Below are 21,250 nucleotides of genomic sequence, written 5' to 3' on the forward strand. Positions count from 1 at the left end.
AGTAGGACATTTCCTATGGAGGAATTTCCTCATCCCCATGGATGCCAACCTATGGGGATTGTCCATGCTCTGAACCTTTTAAATGCTGAAAGTCAAGCAAGGAAGCAGCACATACCAATGTTTAAGCCTTTGGCATGACTCGGCCAGGGTTTCAACCACCAACCTCCCAGACTCAGAGTGGATGATCAATCGAACCATGACACGACTGAGTCTGGATGGTGTTCATAATGTTTATTTTGTCTTTGTTCATCTACCCCAGAGTTTATTTTTCATTTCCTTACTTTCTGTTTCTCTTGTTTATGAACTAGTTGATCCTCTCGTACATTTACACATTACAGAGGGCACTAGGTAGGATGGGCAGGCAGGATGGCCGAGCTAGAAGTATGCACACTCACCTCTAAGCCTTCGAGCATGGAGTTTGAATCTCAACTGAGCTATAAACTCTCATCCCAGTATTTCACAGGTAGGGTGATTCTTCAACATCAGTGCCATCCATTGGATGGATGTTAAACTGGGCATCCCTTTTGCCAGGATTAGCTGGTGGACGTTAAAGATTCCATGGTGTCCTTCACAAAGAATAGGTGGGCTATTGCCAGCACCATGAACAAATTCCAAATTCCTGTCCTCACTTCCTGAGCCAGAGTCGCAACCCGATCAGGATTTTAACCCGAGTCAATGAAACTACCTCGGCAACCCTATGTGTCTGATGGCATTGAAAGGATCATTCATCCATCCACGAGGTAGGATGGAGATATAATATCCAAGTGGGGATGCACATCGCCATGTCTAACCACTCCTGTCATGGATTGCAGATGAGGGAGACACTTCCCTGGGGGAACCAACCTTCCTCTCTCAGACTCTTTCCTCTTACCCCTTAGAAATACCGTCAAGGATTGATGCCTGACTGGGATGGCACTTGTACATGTCCCAGAAAGTACTTTCAAAGCAGATGGGTCAGTTGCTTCAATAATTTGCTTATCTGCAAAGAACAGACATACAGTTATTATTCTGGAAACAACATTTTTATATGGTTTGGGTTTGTATCAAGTAGTATGTGATTTTAATATTTGTGTGCACAAATTAGTTCAATATGGCCATTCCTTACTGCTCATTTTGAGATATATATATATATATATATATATATATATATATATATATATATATATATATATATATGATTTTAATATTTGTGTGCACAAATTAGTTCAATATGGCCATTCCTTACTGCTCATTTTGATATATATATATATATATATATATATATATATATATATATATATATATATATATATATATATATATATATATATATATATATATATATATGTCAAACCCCCCCAAAATGTAAAATGTTCATGATGAAACCACATGATATATATTTTTAGGTTTTCGGGACCTGTTAATGGAGCATTTCTTAAGACAAAGGGAATGCATCAATTACATGAATATATTAGTTTATGACTATACTCATGCATATAGGATTTGGTAAGATGAATGGAAATGGAAATTATGGAAACAAGCTCGAATGAGCTAAGATCCTCGTCCTCTTAATGATGACGTCATAAAAACGAATATGACGTCATTGTGATGTATCAGGTTTGCGATAAATTATCTGTGCGAATGCCCGGCTTGATTCCCGCAAACAAAATTCAAACAGCTTGCCCAGTTTCGGAGATAATGGTATAGGAGATTTCCATTTCCAATACAAGTCAGGTCAGGTCAGGTTAGATCTGTGACCTGCTACAGGTACCATGTAAACCTGTACTAACCTGTTCCATGGTCGGGTTGTCGGTGACTAAACCGTCTCCCCCACCAGGTTTTCTGGTGAGGAGGGTGTTTGGATATGGACACCTAGCAGGATTAAAAACAAAACCTGTCAAAGGGCGGAGGAGCTCCTTGTGAGCCAACGGCCATCCATATCTAGTGCCCAACTGTGTCTGCGGACATCCTCCTGCAGTTGGGTTACTTTTTATAAGGAGGTTGGTGGCAGGATTTGCACTCTGGCCACCGTAAAACCCTTCATTCCGCAAAACACAAAAACGCAAAAAAATCTGAAAACCCACTCCGTGGAAGTACCTCCTGTGCAGCTTCCCTTCGCAGGGCAGCTCACCGGATGACGGGATTGGGGCAAAGCCTCCAGGACCCCAATCTTTGATGAAAGGAGGGAAACCACGGGGTAACATCCCTGGGTCAGATTGCGGGAGAGTGTGTCGGAGTGGTGCTGAGGTGTCGTCCACCAGACGGCGGTCTCCTTGGGTTAACCTGAGGCGGTCTCTTCGGGTGGGTGCCTGGAATGTCCTATCCCTAAGAGAGGATGAACACCTGTCTCTGTTATCATCTGAGCTCAAGCGTTTGGACATCGGTATTGCAGCACTCTCTGAGGTTCGGAGACCGGATTGCGGTGAGATAATGGTGGGTGGTTACACCTACTATTGGTCTGGTCGCTCTGATGGTTACCATACTCAAGGAGTTGCTGTGGCTGTGTCCAATAAGCTGACCCCAATGATAATTGAGGTAACACTGGTCAACAAGCGTATTATGAGACAAAGGATTCGTCACTCCTTAAGTGTCATCTCCCTGGTCTCTGTCTATGCTCCGACTGAGGTGAGTGACCTCACCGTGAAGCACACATTCTACGCCACGCTCGAGTCTGTGGTTGATCAGTGCCCCAGACGAGATACACTTCTAGACTTGGGGGATTTCAATGCATCGACTGGAGGTGATAGGGATGGTTTCTGAGAGATGTGTTGGTCCCCATGGGTCAGGAACTATGAACCAGAATAGCACTAAGTTCCTTGACTTTGCAAGAAGTCATGGACTTAGGGTGGCTGGTTCATGGTTTCAGCACCCACAAGCTCATCGCTGGACTTGGTATTCCAACGCTGGCGGTGTGGCAAAGGAGATTGACCATGTCCTCGTTGACGGTCGCTGGAGGATGATCCAGAACTGCAGGGTCTACCGGAGTGCTCAGTTCCTCAATACTGACCACCGGCTTGTTGTAGCAACTCTAAAGCTGTACCTTAAATCCTGGAGAATGGTATCATCCCAGCCTAGGCTGGATGTTGGCAAGCTCAAGGAAGAGAGAGTAGCTGAGGAGTTTGCGAACAGGCTGAGTGGACATTTGGGGTGTCTGGGTGCTTTGGAGGGTCCTGAAGAGTTGTGGAGTGCCTTCAAGACCACCGTCCTTGATGTTGCCGGTGGATGTCTTGGAACTCACCGCAGGGCAAAGAAGAATTTTGTCTCTCAAGGGACACTGGATACCATTGACCAGAGTCGCAGGGCCAGGCTGAATGGCAGAGCTGAGCTGTTCAGGGAGCTGAGGCGTAAAACTGTACGTGCACTAAAGGTGGACAAGGAGGCCTATGTGCGAGGAATCTGTGAGGGGGTAGAGCATCACCTGTGGACAGGTGATTATCGTCCCTCTTACAGGGGAATTCGCACATTGCGTTCATCCAAGCCCATCCTTCGGAGCACTGCAGTTAGAGCAGAGAGTGGTAGGCTCTTGACAGAGGATTCTGAAGTGAAGGCCCGCTGGGCCGGTTACTTTGAGCGGTTGTACCAGGCTGATCCCCCAGCTGTCAAGTTGGACGTCAAGGGTATTACAATCCCTGTTGCTGACCCTCCAATCAACTGTGGTCCACCTTCGCTTGTGGAAACACGGGCTGCAGTGAACTGGTTGAAACGGGGTAAAGCTCCAGGGATCTGTGGCATCCATGCTGAACTTCTCAAGGCTGGTGGAAATGCTGCACTCGTGTCATTGCATGCAGTTTTGTGCTCTGCCTGGAACACAGGCATCATCCCAACTGATTGGAAGAAGGGCCTTGTTGTCCCTCTCTGCAAAAGGAAGGAGAGGTGGTGTGTGGGTATATGGTTTGTGTGGGTATATGTGTGGGTACCCACACTCGCTACCATCTGCTTGAGCACCAGCGTCGAGCAGTCAGGCTTTACACCAAAGAGGTCAACGATTGACCGTATCCTTGCTCTTCGTGTCCTCACCGAATGCAGACGAGAGTTTCGGCAGGGGCTGCTTGCAGCCTATGTTTATCTCAGTAAAGCGTTTGATTCAGGGAATCGGGATGCCCTCTGGAGGAATTTTGGTCTTCGTGGGGTGTCACCAAAACTGATCAATCTGATGTCTGAACTTTACTCTGGTACTGAGAGTGCTGTGACGTGTGGTGGTACCATCTCTGACTTATTTCCAGTTGTTACTGGAGTTCGTCAAGTATACTGGCCAAGTGTACTGGCCCCCACACTTTTCAGCACTTGTATGGACTGGATTTTAGGGAGGATGTCGGAAAGATCAAGCTGCAGTGCATCGTTTGGGAATGTCAAGATCTCGGACCTTGATTTCGCAGTCATCTTTGCGGAGACTTTAGATATCCTTTGGGGGGCCCTCGAGGTGCTGAATGAGGAGTCGGAGCCGCTGGGATTACGGGTTTCTTGGGTCAAAACTAAGATCCAGGCTTTCAATGACATTTTGGATGCTGCTGTCCTGTCTGTGTCTGTTTGTGGTGAGGATGTTGAGGTCGTGGAGAGATTCACTTACCTTGGCAGTGATATTCATGTCTCTGCTGGCTGTGAGTCAGAGGTCAATAGACGTCTGGGTTGGGCCTGGGGAGTCATGGATTCACTGGATAATGGGGTGTGGCGCTGCCGGTACCTGTGCGGGAGGACGAAAGTCTGAGTCTTCAGCTCCTTGGTGCTTCCAGTCTTGCTCTATGGATGCGAGACTTGGACTCTGACCAAGGATCTGAGACGGAGACTTAATTCCTTTGGTACCAGGTCTCTTCGGAGAATCCTTGGGTATCGTTGGCCAGATTTTGTGTCCAACGAGCGGTTACTGAGAGAGACTCGGATGAGATTTGTTACCTGCATGGTCCGTGAGCGTCAGTTGCAGTTGTATGGACATGTAGCTCGTTTTCCTGATGCTGATCTTGCTCACTAGATTCTCTCAGCGAGGGAGTCTCGTGAGTGGAGGAGGCCAATGGGCCGACCACGTGCCTCGTGGTTGCAGCAGGTTGACCAGCATCTCAAAGAGATAGGGATGGGCCTGGCATCTGCCTGGGGGAAGGCCAGACGGAGGCCCCTGGAGTACCGGTGGAAAGTGGACGTAGCGACGCGCTGTTCTGGCACATGCTCCCATACCTGACCTGATATTTCCATTAACGGCGATATTATGACGTCAACTTTTTTTTCTCGGAATAATTTCCAAAATGGGAGATGGTTATCGCCTGTGCGTGGGCTTTCTGCATATACATGGCAAGTTTCACGAAGATCCGATGAAAACTCTGGGTTGTGAAACAAAAAGTCAAAAAATAGGAATGACGTCATAAAAATTGACATGACGTCATAGTGATGCATCATATGTGCAGTAATTAATCTCTGCTAATGCCCTGTTCGATTCCCGCAAACACAATTAAAAAAGCTTGCCTCGTTCCGGAGATAATTTTTTTAGGCGATTTCCATTAGCAGAGATATTTTGACGTCATAACTTTTTTTCTGGGAGGAATTTTCAAAATCGGAGATGGTTACTGTCTGCGCAGGGTATTTTTACATATATACACCAAGTTTCAGGAAGTTTCGATGAAAACTGTCGGCTGTGAAACAAAAAAGTCCACAAGAACAACAACGTGAGTAAGACTTAGAGATCCTCCACGAGGATCTAAAAAAGTGTAGATAAATCAGATCATTGGGGTAGGCACACCACTCTCTCTGAGTCATTGAGATTATGTTGGTTTTTACCACCTTCTTCTTCTTCTTCTTTGACGGCCACAATTATTCCCACATTCTTGTGGGGTTGGTTGGGGGAAGCTTGGCCCAAGTCTTTCACGAACCGGCTAGCCAGGCCTGATGTTCGACTAAGATTAGGGCAGGAATTTGGAATTCGGCCACGTTGCCGGCAATCCAATAAATTGCAAATATTCATGAGATTAACTTAGTTTCTAAAAAGATCTAATCCAATGAAATAAATGACTACCTCCTTCAGTTGGATTTGAACCCACAACCTCTAAATAAAAGAATGCCACATTGGTGGCCTCAGCGTTAGGCCTTCACGTGAAATTTGCCGTTTCGTCAAAACCCTCATATAGACATAGTATGCAATGTCAGCTCTAACTGTTGGATTCGCTATTTCTGCTAGATATCCCTAATTGTCGGGTTTTCCCTCTGTCTGTGTGTGTGTGTGTGTGTGTGTGTGTGTGTGTGTATGTGTGTCTGCAACGCGAGGCTCCACAGCACGAACCAGCCAACCGATTTCGATGAAACTTTGCCAACATGTGCAGTATTTGTTCGGAATGTGCGCGTTTGAATTTCGTTGCCGAGCAACCACCTGTTGCTGTGCAGTGGCCGAAAAACCGCGTACAGTATTTTCAATACTTGTCCTTCAGTTTTGAATGAAGAGAAGCGAGACTTCGGAATTAAACACTTGAAGATATTTAGAAAATTTTACTCGAGCCGATTTTTGATTGAGGTTTTATTTTGCAAATGGTAGTCCTTCAAAAATCGGGTGTCTATTCACCGTCATTTTTTATGAGGGGCTCAGGAAAGTGGGCGGAGCTTAGGGAAAGTGGACGTGGTTGATGAAAAGTGGGCGTGGCTTATGAAAAATATTGTGTGGCTCAGGAGGTGTGGTCAAACAAGAGCATTGAGAGAAGTTTATCAGGTTTTCCGTGTGTGTGTGTGTGTGTGTGTGTGTGTGTGTGTGTGTGTGTGTGTCTGCAATGTGAGGCTCCACAGCACAAACCAGCAAACCGAGAATTTATTTATTTACCAAAAATGATTCCCCACCCACACACCACCTCCAATAATTTATTTATTTACCGAAAACGATTCCCCACCCACACACCATTTCCAATTATTTATTTATCGAAAACGATTCCACGACCCACACACCACCTTTAATTATTTATTTATTTACCGAAAACGAATCCCCACCCACACACCACCTCCAATTATTTATTTATTTACCGAAAACGATTCCATGATCCACACACCACCTTTAATTATTTATTTATTTCCCGAAAACGATTCTCCACCTATACACCACCTCCAATTATTTATTTATTTACCGAAAACGATTCCACGACCCACACACCACGTCCAATTATTTATTTATTTACCGAAAACGATTCCACGACCCACACACCACCTCCAATTATTTATTTATTTACCGAAAACGATTCCACGACCCACACACCACCTCCAATTATTTATTATTTAAAGTGGGCGTGGCTTATGGAAAGTGGGCGTGGCTTATGAAAAATATTGTGTGGCTCAGGAGGTGTGGTCAAACAAGAGCATTGAGAGAAGTTTATCGGGTTTTCCGTCTGTGTGTGTGTGTGTGTGTGTGTGTGTGTGTGTGTGTGTGTGTGTGTGTGTGTGTGTGTGTGTGTGTGTGTGTGTCTGCAACGCGAGGCTCCACAGCACAAACCAGCAAACCGATAATTTATTTATTTATCGAAAACGATTCCCCACCCACACACCACCTCAAATTATTTATTTCTTTACCGAAAATGATTCCACCACCCACACACAACCTCCAATTATTATTTATTTACCATTTCGGATTCTCCTCCCGACACACTACCTCCAATTATTTATTTATTTACCGTAAACGATCCCCCACCCACACACCACCTCCAATTATTTATTATTTAAAGTGGGAGTGGCGTAGGAAAGTGGGCGTGGCTTATGGAAAGTGGGTGTGGCTTATGAAAAATATTGTGTGGCTCAGGAGGTGTGGTCAAACAAGAGCATTGAGAGAAGCTTATCGGGTTTTCCGTGTGTGTGTGTGTGTGTGTGTGTGTGTGTGTGTGTGTGTGTGTGTGTGTGTGTGTGTGTGTGTGCGCGCGCAACGCGAGGCTCCACAGCACAAACCAGCAAACCGATTATTTTTCAAATGGTAGTCCTTCAAAAATAGGGTGTCTATTTACCGTCATTTTTTATGAGGAGTGCCAGTTGGCAAAATACGCAATCGGAAAAATCTTGACAGGCAGAGGAACAATTGCATGTGAACCAATACGTCTTGGCAATGAATCTTCGTCGGTGGATCGGTCAGAATGAAAAGCATCGTATCCAGCGCTTTGATCCTAGCGAATCCCTCGTCGCCTACCGGCTTGTCATTATATAACTCCCTTTTATATGCAATATTTCACAAACTCGCCCTTGGGAATGTGGTATTTTAAAACTAATCAAACCTCCTAAGGTGCGGTACTTCATGTCTTCCTTGAGGGTAGAGGCACACAGGGAACAGCTAAAATCGCTGCGCACGACTGTGGTTTCGCTGGCTCCTGGTACATGCACTCTGAGGTGGTAGTTACCTGAAAATGTCATTTCAGTACCAGGTTGATCTAATAATCCAAAATAAGGAATTAACAGTATTTGTACCTTACCAATGCAGTTAAAGCAATGTAATAACACAACTGTACATGCACATAATGCCTGATATATTCACACATGTAATTTCAGTGTTCATAACACACTTTTAATGAGATTAAAGATGATGTAGATAATGCAGGCCCTGCCATATTCATAATGTCAAGGTGCCGGCGTCACGGGGGAACCACGAGGGAGGGGCTGTCTCGGGTTCCTCTCTGGACGCACCGGGAATTGCAGGTCGTCGCTCACGGATAACTTTGTGTCACGAATGGTCGCTAATCGACCGCGAACACCAATAACTTGACCAAGTGACTTCGGGTCCTCCGTCAAACAACCGTTTACCTCAGGACATGTGACCTCCTTAACATGGATCATGCCCTCGGTACGTACTTGCATAATTCAGATTACTTACCAGATCAGGTGCAGCCAAGCGGAGCTGCCAAGTACGTACCAGCTATTGAATAGATTATTGGGGAATAACGTCCTGGCTAAGCTAGGGTGCAGGCCATGCTGGACCAATGGAGGAAAAGACACGAACGAACTGGGAACATTTCTAACAACACATTTATTTAACCCAGAATGCGAGGAAAGTTAGGTGGCACAGTGAATGGATTTATTGCAAATGTACAGCAGGGAAAGCAAGGAATTTGTGGGGTGCGGTAAAAGGCAAACAATACCACAAAAGACACAGTGCAGAGTTATTCCAATAGTTCTTACACAGTCTTAACTTACGCTATGGCAGGTGCCATCACACACGCATGCACGCACGCACAAAACCCCGATGAAAATTAGAGATAGCCCAGATAGAAAGAAACAGTTGAGGATTTAATGACCTCACAATACCTTGTGTGGCCGGCAGACCTGCGCAGCCTAGAACCGTTAGGAAAGGGGAGGAGGGAGAAATACTGAGGGTGTCTAGGGTATGTGTTTGAGAAATGCAAGTGTCATGCAATGTGGGATGTGGCATAGTGTAAGAGGAAAAATGTGATGTGCAGGTCAGTTTGGTTTGCCCTTTTAGCTCGCTCTTGGATCCTTCCCTGAAAAGAAGTTTGTCGGGCTTGATTATAAGTTGATTACTCTCTTGTGTCCATGGTAGACGAGAGATCGATGGTAGAAGAAGGATGTGTGAGAGAAAAGACTATCGTAATCGTGTAAGAATCTGTATGTGCAAGTGTCGCTGTGGGATGCAGCCTTAATGAGTGTCGATTGAACAAGAGCAGCCCCAGATCACAGCAGTAGCGCATGATCCCACAGACTCGTGGCGCCCCTCACTCAGTGTCGAAGCTTGTCTTCCTTGGGCCGTCTGTCTTCCCAGCGAGGTCTGATGTCTGGCAAGGTGTGTTGAGTTCTGCTCCCAGCTCGTTCCGTCATCTTCTGCTCCTTGGCGAGTTCTCTCTGTCCCTGGTGATCTGCCAACTGCGTATTGCTCCGAATGAGCCACATTAACTCTTATTATGAGCCCGGACGAGGGAAGGAGCCAGAAATTGGATTAACCGGGGCTGTTAGCGAAATCAAGCTTCCCCATTGGTCCATAGCAGTCGTGGCCACGCCCCACCAGGCCCTGAATGCGAAAAATGCCTTGTGGTGTGGAGACAATTCTGTACGGTTTGTCCAGTTTCCGTGTGTGTGTGTGTGTGTGTGTGTGTGTGTGTGTGTGTGTGTGTGTGTGTGTGTGTGTGTGTGTGTGTGTGTGTGTGTGTGTGTGTGTGTGTAACAGACTCACGTGTCGCCATCACTCGGTCTGCTGTCATTCCGAGGAGGCATTCAAACAGAGCCCCATCCACGATTCTGCAAAGTTTCTCCTGTAAAATTTCTCCATCCTCTAAGGTGTCAAAGTCTGCGATGTCCATCCTTAATTCTGAGTCTCAGAAAACGAAAACCCGTGGCTCGCATTATGTTGTTTGCCTCGAAGCTCTCCACCGGGGGTCGAAACCTCAGTGAGCAAGGTAGCATGTTTTCTTTGAGGCAGATGTGGTTAAATCACAGATGCAGATACTCCATGGCACGTCGCTTGTGGGACTTCACGAACAGGTGGCAAAGCTTCCAGGTTTGCACTCCATAAGCATTCGTTATAGTTTGTATAAGATTGGGGCAGTTGGGATTACACATTTTTAAAGAAGAAGAAGGTGCTTCCAACCAAAGTAAAAAACTAGATCGACTCCACTAATTTGAGCAAAAAAGCAAGAGCAGACCCGGCCTCGGGCAACGTTTCGCCGGCTTTGGGCAACGTTTCGTCGGCTTCACAGCCAGCTTCATCAGGCACAATATAATCTATTGAGGATTCTATAGATTCAATAGCATCTACTGTGCCTGATAAAGCCGGCGAAATGTTGCCTGAGACCGTCTGCTCTCGCTTTTTTGCTCAAATTAGCGGAGTCTATCTAGTTTTTTACTTTGGTTGGAAGCGCCTTCTTTTTCTTTAAAAATTTTTTTTTTTTAATTATAGTACTTCCTCTGGTGTTCTGCCTGAAGGCAGATCCAGTACTGCTGAAACAGTTTCTTGGCAAGCTTTATTCTGGGTGGTTTGCCATAATATTTATACATGTATACTGTATATCCATGGTATCTGAACTGTCAATGGCACAAAACCGTTTAAGTTGTTAAATGCAGATTATTTGAAATGATGTCGCATATGTAGATTATCAGAATATAATTTCTTTTCTTTCATGTTTGTTATATTTGTATAAATGTCACATCTTATGTAAATTTGTACATTAATTACCAGTCACAGCAGGGCAGTCCTTGTTAGAGCACAAGTAGAGAGCGCTCTGAGTGTACTTTGTCACAGCCGTCAAGCAAAGAACCAACACCTCAACAACAAGGTATCGCAGTGGGAGTCGTGTGCGTGGAAATGTGTTTGTGTGGAACGTGTACCCAGGCAATGAGGGCACATTGCTCAAATGTAGAGCCAAAATGAGCTGGGGGAGGCAGAAGAGAATTCGGCATTCAGCTGCAGTACTGCACAAAACTTGTTTTAAAATGAAGGCACCACCAACTAGTCTTGGTGGTAAGTAGGGTAGGTTCACATCCTGAAGTTTTAACCATGGAGTTGTCTTCATCTGGAACTGTGCAGATATCTTGGTGTGGAGGTGGAGGTAGAGGTGGTGGGGGGTGGGAGTATTGTGGTGGAAAGCATGTCTGGATCATAGAGGGGTGTATGATCATGTGACTGCAGTTTGCAGGTGGTGAGACTGAACATCCTGTACACCATGGGAGGATACATGACATCTGGTGTATGATTCCTGCACAGCCCCAAATGAACACCACTTGATGAGCGAAACATTGGACTTGGTGATCCTGTATTTTCCAACGGGACACCTATATATAATGGAATCACCAGAAGAAAAAAAATTCCACCTTATTTACAAATTAACTAGAACGGCCACTCGGTAGAGTGCATACCTCCACCAGGCTCATGAGTTTACGTTTTGTATTCCATTGATAGGTCGGATCTGCATTTGAACCTCAACTAAAATTTAATCGGCTTGTTCTTGTCAGCTAACCGACTCATCCACCAAGTTTTGGCCGAATCCGTCCCTAACTTTTTGAGATATCGTGCTATATATCGTTTTAGCCCCATCACTCAATGGTGAAGAATCACTTTAAAAATTCTCAGATCCGGATTTGATTCTTCACCAAAATCTAATCATTTCATCCTTGTCACATACCCAAGCTCTCCACCAAATTGTTTGAATCCATTCACAGCTTTTTGAGATATTTTGTTCAAAAATAAACAAACAGACGGACAGGGGTGAGAACATAACCTCCATCCACCTTCGGTGGTGGAGGTCAAAAATAGATGCCCCCTAATTGGGGCTGTTGTTAGATATTATTAGTTCATTATCATTGTATATACGTTGTACCTGATTTTCACTTTGAATACTCTCCATCAAAGAGAGACCTTTTATAGCAATGAAACACACCTGCAGAACAAGAAAACAAAGCACCATGCATAAAGGTAGAGCACTTTTAAGAAACGTATTACTCTTACAAGAACTTCAAAATGTTACAATTGTCTTTCCTCCGCATACTTCTAATACCTCCGCCAGGCCAGGTGATTTACCGCATTTTTACTTTGCAACCACTGAGCGGAGAGACAAAGCCTTTTTGACCTCCTTGCACCAGAGATTTGTGGAACACCTCGATATACTGACTGGACGTCCCGTATTTTACAGGATCATCCCGTTTTATACCAAAATGTCCTGCATGACATTTCGTACCTCCCAGGCATGCAATTTTCCCTGTATTCTCAGTATTGTGGCTTACTTCAGTCATAATGCCAATTACCGTGATGCAGCTGGCCTGTACATACACAGTGTGGCCTTATAATGCTTGAGAAATTTTTCTGGCATCTTCAAATGCTTAAAACCTCAGCTTCAGGGAGCTTCACCACCTGGCCCCTGCAAGGGGGCCTACGGTGACTACCTTGACCCATATCTGAGCATCCCCTTTTTCACAAGAGCTGCTCACCTTGCCCTGGTGTACAGTAATAGTGGTGTTTGAGTATAATGTGCATTAAGCATTCATATGGACACTAACAGCGTGAGCTAGATGCCTGGCCTGTTCTGGTTGGCCAAGGAGAAGGTTTCCAAGCTCTGCATCATGCTCCGTCACGCTAGATGGATCCAGCTGTAACCGAAATCGAAATGCAGCTCCCAGTGGTCGTGCATCTACAAAAAAGGCAATCACTATATAGTTCATCAATTTCATAAATACAGCACACATAATACAAACGGCACATCAAGAAGGTTTGGAGAACAAATCAAATATATGATATCAAATACAAACCTGGCTGTACAACCTCGAGTTATCGTTTCCTCTCGCTGTTTGCTATGTCAGTTAAGGGGCTGTCACACTTACACAGAACGTTTCGATAACTTATAGATAACTTACACCAACGAATGCTTAGCGTGTTGTCGGCGTTCACAACGTATGCCCAACGATAGTCTAACGTATGCATAGCGTGCGGCAGCGTATCGTCGACGATCACGTGGCGTAGACTATTCATAGGCTGCCGCTCAACGATTTAAATCATAACCGCACTAGAAATCGAAGTGTCAACATCACCGTCATGCTGAAGAAAGAAAAAACAAAAACAAAAAAAAAACATGGAGTCTGGAACACTGACGGGTTCCTCCGCTGAAGCCCATTTTTATATACCAATTCCCTTAAACGCTGCCAATACGCCATTATACGGTAGCTGTAAGTTAGAAACACGTTCAGTAAGTTCTGTGGTCGTCCGGAAGACGTCAAATACGTCTACATACGCGTTGGAGATACGTTACACATAGGTTCAAAGCACGTTAATCATAGGTTAGAAATAAGTTTCGGGTACGCTAAACAGTACCTCGACGTGTTTCGACTTATGAGTAACTTACAAGTAACGTGTGTCGACGTGTGTTAACAATCGCGTAACGTGCCTACAACTTATGGCCAGCGTAAGTGGAACGTGTGAGTCATACGCTGGCATACGTCGAAAAATTTTGAGCATGTTAAAATTTCTTGACGAGCTCGGCGTACTACGACGTATGCCAGTGTGCTTCAGCGTGCTCTTAACGTATACAAAACTTACCCATAACGTATTCGACGTGTGCCAGCGTTTTAGACAAATTTTTCATACGTTGGCATACGCTGGCTAAATCGTCAAGGTGTGACGGCCGCTTTAGTGCTGACAAGTCACCTTTTAATTGTATAAACAATATTTTGACTTTTTGTCATGATCGCATTTCTCCGAATGGCTGATCTGAGGTAACCCCGACTCCCAATTTTTTTGTGATCGCATTTCTCCGATTGGCTGATCTGAGGTAACCACGACCCCCATTTTTTGTAGTGATCGCATTTCTCCGAACAACTGAATAGAGGTAACCACGACCCCCATTTTTTTGTGATCGCATTTCCCCGATTGGCTGATCTGAGGTAACTACGACCCCCATTTTTTTCGTGATTGCATTTCTCTGATTGACTGATCTGAGGTAACCATGACCCCCATTTTTTGTAGTGATCGCATTTCTCCGTCGGCTGATCTGAGGTAACCACGACCCCCATTTTTTGTAGTGATCGCATTTCCCCGATTGGCTGATCTGAGGTAAACACGACCCCCATTTTTTGTAGTGATCGCATTTCCCCGATTGGCTGATCTGAGGTAACCACGACTCCCATTTTTTGTAGTGATCGCATTTCCCCGATTGGCTGATCTGAGGTAACCACGACCCCCATTTTTTGTAGTGATCGCATTTCCCCGATTGGCTGATCTGAGGTAAACACGACCCCCATTTTTTGTAGTGATCGCATTTCCCCGATTGGCTGATCTGAGGTAATCACGACCCCCATTTTTTGTAGTGATCGCATTTCTCCGTCGGCTGATCTGAGGTAACCACGACCCCCATTTTTTTGTCGTGATCGCATTTCCCCGATTGGCTGATCTGAGGTAAACACGACCCCCATTTTTTGTAGTGATCGCATTTCCCCGATTGGCTGATCTGAGGTAACCACGACTCCCATTTTTTATCGTGATCGCATTTCTCCGAATCGCTGATCTGAGGTAACCACGACCCCCATTTTTTTGTAGATCGCATTTCTCCAATTGGCTGATCTGAGGTAATCACGACTCCCATTTTTGTAGTGATCGCATTTCTCTAATTGGCTGATCTGGGGTAACTACGACCCCCATTTTTTGTCGTGATCGCATTTCTCCGAATGGCTGATCTGAGGTAACCACGACCCCCATTTTTTGTGGTGGAATCAGGTATTTACCTCATTATTTTATTCGTGGTTACCACACGTTTCTGTGGTAAACCAAATGTTTGTGTTTATTAAATGATAACTACAATTTATACTTGAATCTTTGTGGAAATCTTATCTGCATTTCTCGGTTTTTGGGCGAACCCGACACATACGTTATCGTGATATATATATATATATATATATATATATATATATATATATATATATATATATATATATATATATATATATATATATATATATAAACACACACTTCTGATTCTCTGAATATCACAAACAGGGGTATAAAGGCAATCGATTGTAACTCCGTTTATATCGTACTAACCAAGTCAGATCTAAACAGAGTGCGATATACAGGTTACCGTAATTCCGACATTGTTCCGCCAGTTGTACTAAAGCGCCGCTGGTGTCCAAGTACGTCAAGAGCGAACGTCGGAGCTTCCATTCCCGCCTCGACGCCATGACGTAACGCTCCCGTCTCCACAGGAACCTCCTTCTTCTTCTTATTCGTCCTCTACTTTTCCTCATATTCTTCTTCTGATTCACTCAGTCTTCTTATTCCTCTTCTTATATTGAACTCAAATAATTCCGGCCTTTGACACTTCGCACTTTTTAAAACCCTTGGAGGAAATTGTGACTGATTCGGACTTGTCACACACCCAACCTGTCCATCAAGTGTCGTCCGAATTAGTCCATAACTGTTTGAGATGTCATGTTGTACATAGTTTTTGTCCCCATGATGCACCTCTCAATGATGAAGAATCACTTCAACAAGCTCAAATGAGCTAAGATCCTCGTCCTCTTAATGATGACGTCATAAAAACAAATATGACGAATTCGCCTTTATTGCATCCCTCAATAAATGTGTTTAATCGCATTTCTGACCTAAAACTTTTTAAAACCCCAGTTTGCTATGAGTGTTCGCTTCCCATCGACCATCAACCATTCTGTTTTTCCAACTTCAGTGCCAACTCACCCCTCACTCTCAAAGCAGCCATCCCACTCTTCTCCCTCCAAGCAGCCATCAAACTTATAGACTGGTCTCCAACATCAACTCTTCTTGGGAATTCTTTCAAAGAAACTTGCTCTCCCTCATGCACAGATTTAGGCCCTGGGCTGTCCGCCGCTGTCGTTCCGTTTCGTTCCGTGAAAAGGGTGCGACTTATTTTCACTCACAATATGGTCGACATGATATTTGCTGTAACGTGTAAAAAGTTCTCCATGTGAACAACGCCCAAGTCTGAGCATTAATTAGAAGTTACACGCACTATTTTTTATAGTGTAATCGGCGATTAACTGCGTACGTTGGCCGAGAAGTCGGCCAGCTGGTGTAGTAATATCAGCTGCAACCAATCAGCAGCCGTATTTTTGTAAACACGGGTACTATTTTTGTACTGTCATGGCAGCTTCCACGTCAGCCTTAACTTCGTGATGTCCCGAGCACAATCCCAGGAGAAGTCGCCTTTATGTTGTGTTTTGCATCTGTCATCGGTATAAGAACAGAATGTATGTCCATTTACTGAGGTTAGATGGGGTAAATATCGCGAGTGCTTGGGAAAATGTCTAGATTTACCCGGGAAAAGTGGTGACATCACACGGTCGCGTTATCACAGTCATTGCTGGTATTGGCTTCACCAATATTCCACCGAGTGCTGGTTACCATCCGACGTGATGCAGACGGTTCACCGATAAAGGCCCTGTCACACCTTGACGATTTAGCCAACGTATGCCTGACGTATGCAAAATTGGGCTAAAACGCCGGCACACGTCGAATACGTTATTGGTAAGTTTGTATACGTCATAATACGCTGGCATACGTCATAATACGCTGGCATACGTCGTAGAACGCTGGCATACGTCGTAGTACGCTGGCAAATGTCGAAGTTCGCCGAGCTGTTAGAAAAATTTTCCATGCTTGAAATTTCCCGACGTATGCCAGCGTATGACTCACACGTTCCGCATAACGCTGGCCATAAGTTGAAGGCACATTACGCGGTCGTTGACACACGTCGACACACGTTACTTGTAAGTTACTCATAAGTCGAAACACGTCGAGGTAATGGTTAGCATACCCGAAACTTATTTCTAACCTATGAGTAACGTGTTGTAGGCACGTTACGCGATCGTTGACACACGTCCACACACGTTACTTGTAAGGTATTTGTAAGTCAAAACACGTCAAGGTAATGTTTAGCGTCAGTGTTCCAGACTCCCTGTTTTTTTTTTTTCTTCGGTAAGACGGTGATGTTGACACTTCGCTTTCTCGTGCAGTTATAATATAATATAATTAAAAGGCTGCCGCTCAACGATTTAAATCATAACCGTCATACCAAAAAAACCAGGGTGTCTGGAACACTGACGCTAACCATTACATTGACGTGTTTCGACTTATGAGTAGCTTTCAAGTAACGTGTGTCAACGATCGCGTTGCGTGCCTACAACTTATGCCAGCGTATGTAGAATGTGTGTCATACGTCGAGTACATTGAGAAATTTTCAACTTGCTGAAAATTTCTCAATGTACTCGGCGTACAATGACGTATGCCAGCGTACTACGACGTATGCCAGCGTGCTCTTAACGTATACAAAACTTACCCATAACGTATTTGACGTGTGCCAGCTTGGTTCGGCAAATTTTTCATACGTCGGCATACGCTGGCTAAAACGTCAAGGTGTGACAGCAGCTTCACACTTCGATGTCTCGTGCGGTTATGATTTGAATCGTCAAGCCGTAGCCTATGAATAGCCTACGCCACGTGATCGTCGGCGATACGCTGCCGCGCTATGCACAAGTTGGAACGCCGCGCTATGCATAGGTTGTGAACGCCGACAACACGCTCAGCATTCGTTGGTATAAGTTATCTATATGTGATTAAAACGTTCTGTGTACGTTACTAATATGTTATGCATACGTCCAACACGTTATTATACGCCCAAAAAATAAAAAAAACTTAAATAGTTCAGCGTACGCCAGCATTTTACATACATTTTGATACGTTGCCATACGCTGGCTAAAACGTCAAGGTGTGACAGCGGCTTAAAAAGAGCTTGCGAGTAAGAAACGATGCTTGCACGCTTTTGAGGGAGCTACTGAAGTATCTGCAGTAGATGCTTCTGTTCAAAAGCCTGGTGTGCTGTCATCACCAAAGAAGAGTCTGCGATCAAGATCGGCATTGCCAATCTCTTCACAAAGCCGTTTCCTCCCACGTAGTTGCATCATTTGCAAGAAAGAGTCACGTTATCTTAACCGAGTCCATGGGCCAAAGCGTGATAAACTAGTTAAAGCTGAAACACTCACAGCAGGTACGTACCTAGCTATTCGTTTTGAGCTAAATCAAATTTAATCATTTTGATTTGCCATTCTGGCTTTGTTTAAGAATAATTTATATTCTTCCCACATCTTAAGTCCTCAAATTATATTTCAGGACGTCTGATTGAAGCTGCCAAGCTGAAAAAAGATGAAAGTGTATTGGTCCACACGAGGAGATCTGATTGTGTTGCTGCAGAAGTCAGTTACCATAAATTATGTTTTGTACAATACACAAGATTTCTCAGCAAGGACAGAGGGCCAGCAGTCGGTACATCTCCAAGTGAAAGGTATGACTACGTATCACATCAGTTGTGCGAAATAATTCCTTCTCATTTCTTCCTGTGGGACCTTAATGATCTTGCAAGTAGTCAACTGCACCTGTAAAATGTCAAACTGCAAAACAGGACAGTGTTCGTGTCACTCCTCTACCTTGCCCTGCACAGATATATGCAAGTGTCGGAATTGTGAGAATAGTTCGAAAACACCGACCGAAGAATTATTCGAAGGGGGGAATGAACAGGACGATGACGCCGATGATGATGCTGATGACGGTTAGATGAAAATAACTAATGCGCGGATTCAGTATAACTAATGTCACATACCACAGCTTTTCGTCGACATCCATCTTCCTCGTCCTTCCAGTAATAATCTAGTCATGGCATGGCATTTCAGTAACTCATTGCCTTGATGTAGCAGCTGTTTCCATTTCTGTTTGCACAGAAAGTGTATAAGATGAGAATGTTATCCGTCTTTTAATGACGAAGTGCCTAATTACTGTCAGAGTATGATGGCGATAATCCATTAATGTTAAGTAAGCAGGTGGTTGTATCCGTACGCGCAGTTTCAAATCTCTAGGTCAGTCGATGTGGAAGATGAAGCCTTGTCAATATCGAGATAATTAGTGATAATAAAAAGATTTGATCGCGCTCGGGCTAAAGTAACGATTTGCATTGTTTATATTTTCCACATTGGCCACCCCAGGACCACGATATTTCATAAAGTGGAAGATAGTAGTACGTTCTGTGGTCTTCAATCATTTCAGACATCTCGGTCGGTATTGGAGGTAGATACAGGCTCGTAAAAATGAAGGAATTCCTCAAAAATCGCTTTTTTCTGAATGATGCACCTTGTTGCAGTTTTCATTATCTTGACAATAAAGTGTTTACATGGTCGATACTTCTGATTTGTGAGCTATGTTGTTGTGTCTGACACCCCCGTAGAGTTGAGGCTTGGGAGATGTATATTCACCGAGATATACGATCGGAAAAATGGGAAAAAAACGCCAAAATGCCACTTTTCGCACCCTGGCGACCAACTTCGACAGCTCACTGTGCCTTATTGGGCTAAGATCTCGTGGAGAACTTTTATCCTCATGTCCACCATACACGTGTCTACAAGCAGCCAAAAGTTCACCTCGCACCCCTTCCTCGGAACGAAAAGTGTTTTGAGGGCCTTTTCATAGGAACTGCCCACTGCCTAATTTATCCCCTCTCGTCTTCAGTTGTCCTACCCTTCCTCCCGCCCTTGGTTCACTGAAGCTTGTGGTGAGGCAGTTGTCTTGAAACAACTTGCCTTTGCCTCATGGAAAGCAAACCCAACTGAGGGCAATCTCAGTTCCTTCCATAAAGCTCGGAACAAGTGTATATCTACCCTCAGGAGAGCCAGAAAACAACATCTTTCTCATCTCAAGTCTGAACTCTCAAACCTCTCTCCTTCCTCAAAATCCTGGTGGCGTTTAATCAAATCTGTTTCTGGTGTATGTTCCCCCTCCGTCCCCTCCCTTACCTCAAATGGCAGCACTGCTGATACCGCATGTGAAAAAGCTGAATGCCTAAACTCAGTGTTTGCAGCTAAATCTTGTATCCAAAACCCATCACTTTCTCTACCCACTTTACCCAGTCGCACCCAACTGTCCCTGGACTCTGTGTCCTTTTCTCCTGACAAGGTGGAGAGCTTGCTGTCAAACCTCGACTCAGATTCTGCAACTGGTCCAGACGGCATCAGCCCACGTGTCCTCAAAGCCTGCTATTCTGCTCTTGTTCACCCTCTCATTTGCTCAAGGCCATCTGCCATCTGCTTGGAAATCAGCAAACATCACTACCCTGCACAAAAAGGTGCAAAAACAGATCCCTGCAACTACAGACCAATCAGCCTTCTCCCAATTTCAGCAAGGTTATGGAATCCATCATCGCTTCAGACATCAAATCCTTCCTCTTCTCCAATGGCTTGATTCTGATCATCAATTTGGTTTCAGACCAGGTCACTCTACCCTGGATATGCTGCTTCTGCTCTCCCAACAATGGATGGAGGTCCTCAATGCCAGACAGGAAATCCGAGCCGTATCCCTGGATATATCACGTGCTTTTGACACAGTCTGGCACCCTGCACTACTCACCAAACTCTCTTCCTATGGTATCCAAGGCCATCTCCACTCATGACTCGCAGACTTCCTCTCCTGTCGCAGTCAACGTGTGGCCCGAAATGGAGTTCTTTCATCCCCTCTTCCTGTCCAGACTAGAGTTCCTCAAGGTAGCATTCTGGGCCCTGTTCTTTTTTCTGGTTTTCATCAATGATCTCTCCGACTCTCTGGAAAATCCTCTATATCTCTTTGCTGATAACTCCACCCTCTGCCGTACCATCGATCATTCCTCAGACCGGCAAGCAGCAGCTTCTTCGCTCACTGCTGATCTGGATAAAATCACAACTGGTCCAACACGTGGAACATGTCTTTCAATCCAGACAAATCTCACACTCTCACTATGTCTCTTCGAAAGGACCATTTAGAAAACCCCCCCATCTACTTTCTCAACAATCCTCTGGA

General features: G+C 44.7%; 1 protein-coding gene and 1 long non-coding RNA gene across 6 annotated transcripts in view; one reads left to right on the forward strand and one right to left on the reverse strand.

Annotated features, from left to right (window-relative positions):
• MCMDC2 (minichromosome maintenance domain containing 2) overlaps positions 1 to 16,346 on the reverse strand; it is a 73,056-nt gene extending 56,710 nt beyond the window's left edge. The window contains exons 1-6 of one of the 5 annotated variants that reach the window (XM_085851081.1): positions 16,097 to 16,346; positions 12,916 to 13,046; positions 12,240 to 12,299; positions 11,099 to 11,294; positions 8,196 to 8,318; positions 872 to 979 (exon numbers count right to left, since the gene is read on the reverse strand). In XM_085851081.1, coding sequence (XP_085707207.1) covers positions 872 to 979; positions 8,196 to 8,318; positions 11,099 to 11,294; positions 12,240 to 12,299; positions 12,916 to 13,046; positions 16,097 to 16,145 — 667 coding nt within the window. In that variant the 5' untranslated portion in view covers positions 16,146 to 16,346. Of the gene's footprint in view, positions 1 to 871; positions 980 to 8,195; positions 8,319 to 10,099; positions 11,070 to 11,098; positions 11,295 to 12,239; positions 12,300 to 12,915; positions 13,047 to 15,482; positions 15,997 to 16,096 lie in introns of those variants that run through there. The other 4 variants (XM_085851080.1, XM_085851083.1, XM_085851082.1 and 1 more) reach the window with 4 other exon arrangements.
• Positions 16,347 to 16,458: 112 nt separating this feature from the next.
• On the forward strand, positions 16,459 to 19,607 carry LOC147013824 (uncharacterized). The gene is made up of 3 exons (XR_015050517.1): positions 16,459 to 18,422; positions 18,545 to 18,716; positions 18,873 to 19,607. It is a non-coding gene; the product is annotated as an uncharacterized LOC147013824 (long non-coding RNA).
• Positions 19,608 to 21,250: the final 1,643 nt, after the last annotated feature.

The sequence above is a fragment of the Eptatretus burgeri genome, chromosome 13 (genome assembly GCF_056783735.1).
Source record: "Eptatretus burgeri isolate ZD-2024b chromosome 13, Ebu_testis_v1, whole genome shotgun sequence".
NCBI classification, from domain to species: domain Eukaryota; kingdom Metazoa; phylum Chordata; class Myxini; order Myxiniformes; family Myxinidae; genus Eptatretus; species Eptatretus burgeri.